The sequence below is a fragment of the Solea senegalensis genome, linkage group LG16, assembly GCF_019176455.1.
Source record: "Solea senegalensis isolate Sse05_10M linkage group LG16, IFAPA_SoseM_1, whole genome shotgun sequence".
Taxonomy (NCBI): domain Eukaryota; kingdom Metazoa; phylum Chordata; class Actinopteri; order Pleuronectiformes; family Soleidae; genus Solea; species Solea senegalensis.
The window spans coordinates 11,013,010-11,026,463 of NC_058036.1; the positions used below are offsets into that span (position 1 = coordinate 11,013,010).

The 13,454-nt window shown below is 39.8% G+C and overlaps 1 protein-coding gene across 1 annotated transcript; it reads left to right on the top strand.

The window, feature by feature from the left end:
- The first annotated feature begins 3,164 nt into the window (after positions 1-3,164).
- si:dkey-87k14.1 (leucine-rich repeat transmembrane protein FLRT2) lies at positions 3,165-10,990 on the top strand. Its single transcript, XM_044046984.1, has 2 exons — positions 3,165-3,499; positions 5,892-10,990. Exon 2 carries the CDS (start codon positions 6,278-6,280, stop codon positions 8,312-8,314), a length of 2,037 nt encoding a protein of 678 aa, XP_043902919.1. The 5' UTR covers positions 3,165-3,499; positions 5,892-6,277; the 3' UTR covers positions 8,315-10,990.
- The last annotated feature ends 2,464 nt before the right edge of the window (positions 10,991-13,454 follow it).

Below are 13,454 nucleotides of genomic sequence, written 5' to 3' on the forward strand. Positions count from 1 at the left end.
TTATGTGCATGTGCTACTGCCATCTGTGTGAGGTAAACAAGCTTGGATCACAGTTTCCCTTAAAGCCAGAGTCACACTTTCCATGTCAGTGTGTCCGCAGTCCGCTACGGTCTGTGAAACATAAATGTCACATCCCGCATTTGCCCGTGGTGTTCACAAACACAAGCACCTCCACATTTTGTGGCCATGCAAACCATACGCTGACTGCACATGCTGCCTGAAGCACCACACTTTCCAGTCCAGTTGAGGGTGCGGTCTTCTTTTGGTCAAAAGAGACAGTACCATGGCTACTTGAGGTTATGCAAGGATGCTGCTGGCACCAACAGATGTACAACTCATTTTTAAAAAAATACAAAGGAAATCATATTGGCTCAAGAAATGATCACTACTGGACTAGGATGGATTACACTTGCATGGAATGCTAGACTAACAGTGGCTGTATACGTGAAATTGAGCCCTCAAATACAACGCATCCAGTGGTGATGGTTCACACACAACCCCTAGCAAGTATTAAGCATGCTATAAGTTTAATGAAAGCTTTACAAGCCTGCCTTCCTAAACGTACCTCTGAATTTTACACAATTATGCCACGGACAGGACTGCACAAAAGCAATGCAGTGGTTTCTGTTCCTGAACACCAGTCAATGCCATGGAGACCTTCTGCTCTACCTCTTGAGATGTCCTTTGCTGTCTGCCCTTATCAACCTCTGTAGAGGCCCTGGCCTCACTGTTGGCCTCCTGCTCAACCTCCGGAGAGGTCCTGTCCTCAACATGGCTTCCTGCTCAACCTCCGGAGAGTTCCTGGCTCCATCCTTGGCCTTCTGCTTAACTGCTGTATAGGTCCTGCCTTTGGCCTTTGCCAGGTCCTTTGATTGCGAAATCAGCTCACGGCTTGACCTCTATAATGGTATTGGTTTCACTATCTGGCCTTTATCTGTCTGCTGCCAGTCTCCCAGTCATGCCAGAGAGTATCCTCCCTTGACTGCCCTGCTCCTGGATTGTTTGCCCACAGTTTCCTGTTCCTGTCTCCTCTGCTCTCTAGCTGTCCCCACAAGCACCTCTGCTGTGTTATTGACCAGTGCTTGGGCCATCTGCCTGTGATCCCGGCCTCTGATGTGATGCAGTTTATCTGATTTTAGCTCTCACCTCAGTGTCAGTAGAGTTTAATTCAAGACTCTGTTGCTTCTGGTCATCGGCCCTACTTTTTGGTAAACTCAAATGATCCAGGGACCAGAGTTCGAGTAATGTGTTCACACCTGTTTGGTAAATTTATTTAACAAGAATATATATATACATATATATACATATGTACACACAGTAGATTTTCAAAGTAGTCTTAAAAAAATATGACAAAAACTGCAATTTTATCTTTGTAAAATATGCAATTCCAAAAAAATTTTTCTTTTTCTTTTCATTGGGCTACTGTTTAGTAAACAGATTTGGGTAATCTGGTCACATATCCAGATAATCCATTACCCTCTGACCTCCCTGCATTAAACCATCTGAGCAGCTGGTCCACACACACTCTCTCTCACACACACATGAATCTGGATTACAGTGACACGGCACCGACAAGTGGCACTAAAAACATCGTCATGCTAGCCATGGATTCCGCATACACTATGATAAGCTGCTGACAGATTTAGCCTGAATTTTAATTTGAAGAGATTAAAATTGTGAGAGCAGCAGCAGATGAGGTGTTTGGCAGAAAATATTCAAACCCACAGAACTATGAATAGTGGATATGAATACACACTGGGAAAGAGATGAGGTTTATCACTCAATAATAGTGTGTTATAGCATCATGCACAGATGCTTTATGTGGAGCAAAGACTTTGTCAGAACAGCATGTGTGTTATGTCTAAAGATGTTGTTGTGTGTCTAGATGTTAGAACGTCAGAAGATAGAAAAGTATCCTCAGGGAAATGCAGTATTGGGTCAAATGTTACCAAACCCTGAGAAACAGAGGCCTGGCTTCCATTAAAATATATCTTTATTATTGTAGTCATATTAGCTTCTTGCACTGGAGTGTGGAGAAATGTGTCCACAGATTCGAATGGACTGTGTTCTTGAAGTTTAAATCATTATTGGAAATGTTGAAGATAATCTAAATATACAAGTTGGCAACATGTAGAACATAATTCCAGGTTTTTAGTTATTTTAATGGGCTAAATATTTAAATAAACAGACAATGAAAACATCAGTCATATCTTCTGCTGTCTTTTACACACTGAAACTTAAAATAATTTAGTGTTTAATGATTTATTAATACCAACAGACTTGCAATCCTCATATATTCACCTTCCTAAAATAACAGCCTAAGTAAATTCTAAATCATCTCCATGATGCTGGCCACCTCTGTTTAAATCGCACACATCCTCAGTTGAACAGATGATGAGATTCTACCCCTGTAGTATAATGACCTATGTCAAGAATGTGACTTAAGTTGTTTTATTTTGCCAAGTCAAAAGCCAATGTAAGTTGGGCAATTTTACAAGCTTTTCAAGATGTGGCTGCTTCAAGAAGAACACAATTCTACACAGCTACTGAAGTTATTCATAATTCATGGGTAAGTGATGAGGTTTATTATAGGCTATTAATATTGGATAGTTATTTAATCCTTGTATTCAGTCTTTTTAGTCAGCAAAATAGCCAAGTCCATGGAGCTTGCATTTAGTGAAGGCTCCAGAACATGTGGCTGTAACAAGTGACGGACTTTCTGTTAACTCTTTCCTGTCTTTTCAAAGTTCTTGTGAGTTATGCTTTATTGACTTAATTGCTTAAGTCACAAAGGCATGTTAAAAAAAATTGGCAAAGTAATGTATTCCTCTTATGTAAGACAAACATTATCATTTGTATATCAATAGTCATCTATTCATCTATCATAACCCTTTTGAGTGTAATTAGTAATATCATATATTCAATATTTCATTGTTTGTGTTTCCTGAAAAGCCTGAAACAAATGACATGAGGGTGTGTATAGAATAGCTAAAACAACAAATCTGATGTCTGTGTTTTTCAGCTGCCCACACGTTCCCCCTTGTTGAACCGCCCCTGACAGAGAAAGAGGGAGAGAGAGACAGAGAGAGAGAGAGCGAGAGAGCGAGAGAGACTCGGGTGTCCAGAAACTGACAGGCACTCGCTGTAACACTCTACCCAGGCTGTGGACCTCATACCGCGGGCTTCTTCATGTCCGCCTCTCGCCCCCTGGAGGCAACGCAGCTGCCCGGGACTCTGTCGCGGTAAATGTGTTCAGTGGAGGAGGAGGAGGGGGGGGGAGATGTCGCGCGGTTGAAAGCTGTTGACCCGAACTTCCTTTTATTTTTCTGGACACTTGAGTTAGAAAAGAGCACATTTCATCATAATGCTCCGTTTTCACACTACCGACGAACCAATTGAGAGCAGCCCCGTGTGGAAACGGCGTCCAGGAGGCAGAGTTGAGTGTGAAGCAGTCCGAACACGGGACAGGACCAGGAAACCTTCATGTGGTGTAGCAAAGGTAAGAAAGAATTTGATTTTAGTTGTATTTTTCTTAGGCAAAATATCAAATAAATAAATAAAAATTAACATGACTTTAAAGATAAAGAATAAACAAACAATCAATGGAAAATGTAACCCTCACCAACTTGTTTATACGCTACTAATTATATTATTCACTTATCTGATCACAATTGTATTAATAATTTAGTCATTATAATGTATCAGTTATTTGGTTAAAATTAAAATATAAGTATCCACCTCATGATTGAGCCTTTAGTCACCTGTTTATTCTCTTAATTTGGATAGAGCTGCTTAACACCAAATAATGCATTCTTTCATTTACTTTTTTGCATGGATGATATAATTATATGCATTTACAGTATATGCATATATGACTGATACCCCTGCTTACACCCCCCACCACCAGGAGCATTACATAATTATTGAATTGCCTTGGCCACAGATCAATGCAGTCTGTCAATAGGTTGCCGTCATTATATTAATCATCAGGACCACAAAACAGCTAACAACCATTAATACCAATATTATCATCGCTTCTCTTTTGCTCAGACTGTATTGAATTGTAAACCCACACGATCAGTGTACAGCAGTGTACTAACTGAAACAAGTGCTCTGGACAAGAAAATCCCTCCAGATTTATTCAAGTCTCACGACCTTGTTCTCACACGAACACCTGTCCGTTTTTCGAGGTGTTGACATCGATCTCAGTTTTGTCCCTGTGCAAGGAATTTGTCTCATCTTATCTCAGCTGACAGGCTGTGTTCATCACTATCCGCCGCTCCTCTGCACTACCACAGCTAAATGACTCGAGGGATGAGAGGAAAAGAGTATCATGTAGAAACATTTAGGAACAAATGTTTGGATTTGTACATTCCTGTCTGGAATTATCATTTACAACAACCTAACATCTACCCCTTCTTCCCTTGTGATGTGTAGCAGCAGAGTTCAGAGTTCTTTTTCTTTGTCATTTTATGGGACCCATTTTCAAAAAAAATAGCATTTAAGGGCCCTCAAAACATCTCTGTGTGGATAAAACGCTGATATGACAAAACAGAAAAAAACTTTAGTGGTCAGAGTCAGTGTTCACCCCGAGTGCACTACCGTTGTCAGGAACCAAATACATTTTTGTTTTAGCCACCTAACATTAACCATTATTATTATGCTATAATTAAAAGTCGATATCAGTATAATTATTTTATCAACAGTCTCTGTTGCTGCTTATATTAATTACATTGTAGTTCTATAAGCATGTCATCATTGACCCAGAACTGTCCTGTTTAAACTTGTAACTTGATGCAGTTGTATATCTTCTCCTGGTCTCTCTCTTTTGTCTCTACCTCATCTCCCTCTTGTCCTTTCTGTCCCCCACCTCTCCTCTGTCCCCCATTTTTTCTTTCACCCCAACTGGTCGAGGCAGGTGGCTGAGCCTGGTTCTGTCAGAGATTTCTTCCTGTTAAGAGGGTTTTTTTTTCTCTCCACTGATGCCTAGTGCTTGCTCACTGTGTGAACTGTTGGGTTTCTCTGCTCTCCTTGATATTGCCTATGTACAGTGCCTTGAGATAATGTATGTTATGATTTGGCGTTATGCAAATAAAGTTGAATTGAATTGAATTAACAAAATGCTCACCAAGGTTAGCGGGGACATTGGAGCTGCTGGTGTACTGTTGCCGTGTTATGTTTTTCTCACAGGTAAATCTAAATGCCAAAAAGGATTTAGTTTTCAAATGCCAAAGTTGGTAAAGAACAGATTTCGACTCACTGATGGAGACAGCAGTGCATCAACAAGTCCTGCTTTTCTCTATTAACCTTGTTGTGGAGATAGAGTAGTTTAGAAAGTGACACAAACTTAATTTTTGATTCAGAAAAGACTGTTTATCGACAAGGTGAGCCTTCTTCAGCGGCTGAAATCTGTTTTTCCTTGTGTCCTCAATGGCAGCCTTGTTTTCACTGAGGGCATCACATCATGGCAAAGTCAGCTCATGTACTTTAACTAGGGTTGCAGTTCATGGCTCTCAGCAATCACTTCCTTTGTTTTAATCATGTGCAACTAGTATATTTTAAATTTGTTCTTTGTATCAGTTTGTTCAAGGTTTTGGATATCAACTGCTAAACAGTCTGTTTAGCATGCATTTATTTTAGATTATGTCTCACATTAGTTATCTGCACATTCAAAACCTATAAAAAAAATATTCTTTTACTCATGCTCCACGTCTGAGGTAACAGATCCGTAAGTCATTTTGTATGCACGCTGCTCTACTCTGCCAGTTAATAATAGCTTGCTTTGCATTTGTGGAATAAAGAGTGAAAGATCCTTTGATATGTAAAGACATGAAAGACATGCATTTTAATGTTAAAATGCTGACATTTCCATTCTTCTTCTTTTGCAATAGGTTTCTGGATCCAAATGTCAAGGACAAGAGACTCTTTTTCTTTCGGAACCACCAGTGTGTGACGTAAACGGGAAAGGACATCTCATGATGACTCTCATCAATGTGTCAGTGTTGAGTGAATAAAGCGCTATATCTGAAGGTAAAAGGAGAGACCGTGTGAAAATATGGTTAACTTAACATATGTTTCAAACCTCAACAATCGTCAGAGTCTGCTGAAGGACCTGCATTTTTTAATGAGACTGTTGGTCTTGTGTTGGAACACTTTGGACAATTGTTACTAAGGGATTACTTCAGACCTGATACCAGGCTATTTAGCCAAAATGTAATGACTTTTTTGCTGGAATTTTCAAAGAACAGTTGTTTTTTAAACTTTTGTTTATGATTTTATGTACTTTTTGGATCTGTTTGAAATGGAGATACAGTGCCGTTTATGGAATAAGGACTGGGCCACCTTTATAAGGCCATGGATACCTATACTGTTAGGCCTTCACCTTCAGTTCTCACGCGCCTCCAACTGTCCTGAGGAGTGTCGCTGTGATCGCACCTTCATTTACTGCAATGAACGGAGCCTGACCTCAGTGCCTCTAGGAATTGGTGAGGGTTATAAGACCCTCTACCTCCACAACAACCAAATCAATAATGCTGGGTTTCCTGTGGAGCTCCACCATGTTGCTTCTGTGGAAACTGTGTATATCTATGGCAACCAGCTGGATGAATTCCCCATTAATCTGCCCAAAAATGTGAGGGTTCTACATCTGCAAGAAAACAACATTCAGACTATCTCCAGAGCGGCTTTGGCTCAGCTTCTTTGGCTGGAGGAGCTTCATTTGGATGATAACTCCATTTCGACTGTAGGGGTGGAAGAAGGGGCCTTTCGTGAGGCGATTAGCTTGAAGATGCTCTTCCTTACCAAAAACCACCTCAGCAGTGTGCCTATCGGTCTCCCAGATGATCTCAAAGAGTTGCGATTGGATGAGAACAGAATTGCAGTCATCGCAGAGGAGGCTTTCAGTAATGTCACAAGGCTAGAGCGCCTCCTGTTGGATGGAAACCTTTTGACAGATGAAGGGATCGCACCAGGGACCTTCAAGGATCTGATCACTCTAAGAGAACTGTCCCTGGCCCGCAACTCACTCACATACCCTCCTCCATTCCTCCCTGGGGAGGTGCTCGTCAAGTTAAACTTTCAGGAAAATCAGATAAACTACATCCCTGTCAGGTCATTTGTAGGGTTGCACAAGTTGGAGAGACTGGATATTTCAAACAACCAGTTGCAGTCTCTGACACAGGGTGTCTTTGATGGTCTTGTCAGCCTGAGACAGCTCACTGTACGGAATAACCTTTGGTTATGCGACTGTAGTATCAAGTGGGTGGTGTCGTGGCTTAAATCTCTGCCTCCCTCACTCAATGTGCGTGGTCTCATGTGCTATAAACCGGAAAAGTTACGGGGAATGGTGATCAGGGAGCTGAGCGCGGAGCTGGTCCAGTGCCAGAGCACAAAGACAGAACCCTTCTCCACCTCAGCAACTGATTCTCTGCTGATCCCGTCCTTGTCACCTTCAGCAGACCCCACTGTCATCACTCATGTTTCCTCCTTCACCAGGAAACCCTTCCCCATATTACCCACCCTCTACTCTGTCTATACAACCAGAGAGGGAGCACTGAGGACTAAACAACCTATTCATCCCCGGAGAGACACAGTACAGGTTACATTTGCCATACTGAATGGCTCAGCTATCCACGTCAGCTGGGAGGCGGCCTTTCCTGTCACTGCCTACAAGGTGACGTGGGCCAGGATGGGCCCCAGTCTGACAGGGGACACTGTCAGAGAGAGAATAGTGGGTGGGGATCACCGTGGAATCCGCCTGGCTAATCTCGAGCCAAAATCCACCTATCGTATCTGTGTCATTCCCTTGGATGCATTTAATAATTACCGGCCAAAAGATGACACTGTGTGCTCTATAGCCATGACCACACCAGCATCCTTCAGCCGTGACAATAACAAAAATCTGCCAGGGCCGGAGCAGGCCACACAAAAAGAACCCAGCTCATCTTTGTTGCTGGCTGGGCTGATCGGTGGGGCTGTGACTCTGGTCCTGATCATTCTCCTCAGCATTTTCTGCTGGCATGTGCACAAGAAAAGCCACTCCAAGTCTTCTACCAAGTGGAAATATAACCGGGGTCGGAGAAAAGATGACTACTGTGAGGCAGGCACCAAGAAAGATAATTCTATTTTAGAAATGACCGAGACCAGCTTTCAAATAGTCTCACTCAACAATGAGCAGCTCCTCAAGGGAGATTTGCACATTCAGCCTATTTACACACCTAATGGGGGCACTGGCTTCAGAGACTGCCCCCTGGGAGACAACAGCACAGTCTACTGCAAGAACAATGTTCAACATGCAGAATTGTGTTGCACATGATAGTTTTAGGGAGCATCAGGAACATTTTTACTGACTACTACCCTCACTTTACTGGACACTGTACAGTGTTAATATAATTTTAACCCTCTGTGGCTTCAAGAAATGTAATTTATACAAGTTGCTGGATGTATCTTTTATACAAACAAGATTTGTTTTTAAGCTATTAAATTGTGGGGTTGTCTAGTTGGCGTCCTGTGCAGGATCCACACTGTAGGTGGATTATATATTGTACTGAAACCAGGTTGTCTTTCTTTCTGTATGACTCGTTCAGACCTGATATTAATACCTGTCCTGAGTGATCTGATCATGTCTAAATAAGTGTTTCCCAAACTTTACCACTTTTTAAAGACTAAAACTATCATGATCCAAATAATATAAATTAATCTGTGCATAATTGAGAAAGTAATTTACAGCCATATCTGTAATATCTAGCGTAATTTTGCATTAGTGAGCCTAAAGATGTTTGGTAAATTTATTTAAAATAAATAAATTAAGATTTCATTTTATGCATATTATTTAAAACATACATGCATCTTCACCCTTAAGGTTAAGAAAGTTTTACAAGTCTGTTTGGGGACCCAAAAAAATCCTCTGCTGTCCCATCATTGGGTCTTGACCCAGTCTTTCAGAACTGGTCAAGATTATGCTTTGTACTGGAATGAATGCTCCTTATCCATTCTGAATATGTCATCAGATCTGATCACAAGATACACATGTGGAGGTGGTTTGAGGAAGCATGTGGACACTTTCCTGAGCCAAATGAATGATTAGATGACCTATTAAAGAAAATCTTACCACAATATACTTTCAAACAAAATATCTACTGTTTATGATCTGTATTACATTACCTAAGAAACCACTTATGACCTTTCCATCGTCTTTATCCCCCACCAGAGGGTACCTGCTTTATTTCTTTGGCTTTTTAATGTTAAATGAAGGACATTAACATGTGATATGTCCAAAATCTAAGAACATATCTTGTCTCATGTCACCATATAGATATAATGTCCATCTAATTTGTAGTGACCGACACATCATACACAGCAATTGTCACTATTCCTTTTCACTATGGTTAATTTCATGTTACTTGCACAGAAATAAATATAGAGTATTTGAATATGATGCAAAATGAGTGTACAGTCGTACTGAAAACTGCACACGGGATCGGATCACCAAGGCCAGATTTTAAAACCAGGTCCGAACAAAGCCTATAAGAGGAGAAAAGAGTCTACCACACCCCTGCCACAATGACCAGTAGAGGGCATATTTTCTGGAAATGTATGTTTTTAATCAAGTCATCATAGTAATATGGCACATTTGCATAATTACACCCATATTAAATAAAGAAATGCTGATCATTAGACCTCAGTTGTAGGAAGAATACATAATTTGATGCAAATGGAATTCCTCCATTTCAGAAGGAAATGTAAAGGTCACCCTCATTAAACGTACAGGAAGTGACAGGCCACCGAGCTTTTAGCTACTATTCAAGTTGAATTCATGATCACAGTTTAGGGATCGTGCCATTATCACAAGTTATGTTTTATGGTGGGATGCCATCATTTGTATGTAAAAATCCATTAATCAATGTACACCCACACACACATCAGTGATGTCACAAGTATTGCATTAATCATTGTGATTAAATTCTAACTATTCAAACTTTAAGCAGTTGAAGGGACACCACCATGGGATTCAGACACTCGCTTTCACTGAATACATGTCTGCCGGGAGGGACAGAAGGGAACACTGATTTTAGCCAGTTAACAAAAGGCTTGCTTAATAATATCTTCACCTGTAAAGTTCTGACATTGTGCTGGGCGGTATGACAAAAAATGTATATCACTGTATTTTTTTAAATTGCAGCAGTTTCATGGTATGCAATGGTATTTTTATATACATGAGCATGAGTGAGTGCTCCAGCTAGAGAGAGGCGCAATTGAGTTGAGAGTGTTTGTGTTGTTGGTACTGTGACTTGTGTTTTCTGCTAAGGCGGTGGAAGAAATTGCTCATTCCTTAGTTACTACCTCACAAAATGTATAACGTACTAGAGATCAAGACTCGAGTAAAAGTACAAGTACTCTATCAAAAAGTGACTTCAGTAGAAGTCGAAGTGTTCTTAAAGCACCACACTTAAGTGGAAGTACTAAAGTATTCAACATTTGTTGTACTTAAGTATTGCAAGTAGTTTATTTTAAAAATGTAGTACTTAAGTGCTGAAAGTAAAAGTACAATTATTGTGTTATGTAGTTGTTACCCATTTAAAATTGAGAATAGGTTGAGTTTCTTTCGGCCCCAAGGCCTCTAATCATACGCTGGACCGACCATTCAGTTGGTCCATGTACACCACAATCACTTGAAGAAGTTAAAGGTGGTGTTTCTGGTTCTTCTTCCATCTCGAAAATAACCTTTAAACTAGCAATTTAAGTGTTCTCCATGCAGGCAGGCAAGCAGTGAAAGGCGGAACAACAGCATGCGCTGTCTCCTTGTCGACAGATTCGTAAAACAATTTTGTAATTGTAATGTAGCACATGAAAAATGTATCGGAGTAAAAATATCAAACTCAACGGAAATATGTAATAAAGTAGGAGGAAAAATACTCCAGTAAAGTAAAGTACAGATACAGTGGAATACTTCTACTTCTATACATCTCTGCGTCCACAGTTACCTCTTCAGCTAAGCTGAAGAGGTAATGTGGTGCAGCAGTTCATATCCATTCCATTCCTTTCCATTCCTTTCCATTTTTCGGTCCTGCGGTATATGGAAAATTCATATCATAAAGACAATGAATGAATACTGGTTTCTGGAATGAACTGGATACTGCCCAGCACTAGCCTGAAGTATATTGTTTGCCTCTTTCATATGCTGTTAGAGAGTCTTCGCTGGCTAGAAACTCAGCAATTTTACATGAGTGGTATACAAGTCAGAAAAAAGCTGTCTCAGTGACAAATAGCAGTGAACATACTCTTAAGATATCATCGACTTAAGTATCGATTCAGTTGGTGAACAATTTGTGATGGTCAACGTTTGTTTTTTCCTTCCCTCCCTCATGTTATCATTGAGAGTGAATGTCTGGGTCCCATACTGCTATCATCAAAGCTTAGGTCTTAGCCAGGTTCATGAAAATGGTAGTGTGTGAAGTCATTGTTGATAATACATCAACACCTCATACAACCACACTTCAAAGAACTGTCCCTTTAACACAACTGCGTTTGGATGTCAGGCACTTAGCTACGTGTCACGATTTGTGTTTTATTATTCATGCTCAACTATTAGAGAATGACTGTTACTACTACTATTCATTCTCAACTCAGCTACTAATCACATAGTCCATCGATGTCCCACTTTTAAAACCGCTCATGTGACGAGTAATGCATATAAATGCATATAGTCAGTGCATACAAGTTCCATCTGCATACAGTTCACAAGAGAGAATCTGTGTAAATTTAAAGATGCTATTAAACAATGGTATCTGAATTTGAATGCGCTTCCATTGTGTTTATTCCACATTAATTCTGTAATTTTACATGTAAACATCATGCTTCAGATTTACGATGAAAAGATGCAATTGATTGTGATTAATCACAGCAAATTATGTATAAAAAAACTATTTCCATTTGTCAGCATTGATATATACTACGGAAGAGGAATAGAGCCACATTTGGACATTTTTTGAAAACAAAATAATAAAAGAAGTAGAAATTCACAGATTAAATTCATTTTTTTCCTCCGAAATTTAATATGCCTAGTTGAATTGCAAATCTGACTTTATTTCTGAGATTTAAGTCAGCTTCTGATTTAATCTCAGAATTTACTTTTTTTCACATATTAACTGGTTAAGGTTAATGCTTATGATTAATTGTTGCCTTTTATGGTTAAAGATGTTTTGCTTCCAAATGAGTGGCTTTGCAAACATGCACATACACACACAGTATATCATTCACGACTTCAGATTTTAAGCTTAAAATGTTTTTCATCCCATAATTTGCTTGGCCCAGTTGAATTGCTGTTTGCCAGTTATTTTCCTCATGACACATGTCATAAAAAATATTGTATTCCTCATGTTGTGTCCCAGACTGATTACATGCACAAAAATCACTGAGGCACCACTTAAACCTGAAATAGATATGTTTTTGTCTTAAACTGTTAACTAAAACTGATTGCACAGTGTAATGATGATAGAAAAATTACAGCATCTTTGTTTAGACAGATTTTGTGCATTAAAATGAAAACTTAATTATGGCAAACGAAAAGACCTATGCTGTTTTACTATCAGTAATTGAGTGTATTTCTGCTGTGATGGATTGTCTTTTTTTTCATATTTCTTGATACATGTGAGATTTGTTCGGCATCCAGAATATGGTGAGGGGAATTTACTTCATGATAAACTACACAGCACCATGTTTTTCCAGACAGTGTCTGTTGCTATGGGTAACCTACTTAATTGACAGGAGAATAGAGTCCAACTGAAATCTGTTGACAGTGAAGTGTGAGTTGTACATTTCGACTGAAAAGCACAAGTCTATTTTTCAATCTTTAACTAGGACAGAACTATATCATTAATATTGAAATGTAATACTGTATATGTCTTTATAATAAGTTTTTAGGCTACATTCAGACTGCAGGATCATGTAGATAGTTTTAGCTTATGCTGTTTGTGACATAGTTCTTTTTTTTCATGACAGTGTGAACAGCACAAATCAAATGGAATCCAATCCTGGAATCCAAAAAGAGCAGGACAGCAGAGTGTGAAAGACACTCTGTTGTCCGCAGTAATAGCGGTGCCACTCGATGGCCAAACACACAAACGGCTCGCCGGATTCCTCTATACGGTTAGTTGGACTGGAGTCAGATTTGGCGTTCTGTGTACGCACCAAAATTTCCTGCCCAGTCTTTACCTGGAAGCAGAAGGTATAAACTGCAGTACTGTTGCCGGAAATCATAGGGGCAGTGGCGTCTTTCTTCGGACAACACAGCAACCACAAGAGGCTTTCTCCATCTAATTTGTATCACCTTAACACATACACCAGGTACGAAACATACAGAACCACAGCATGATCCATCTCACCATCGATCTGGAAGTTCACTGTTTGTCAGGGCTGGAATTTTTTCCCTGACAATTTGCTAACATTACTCCTTA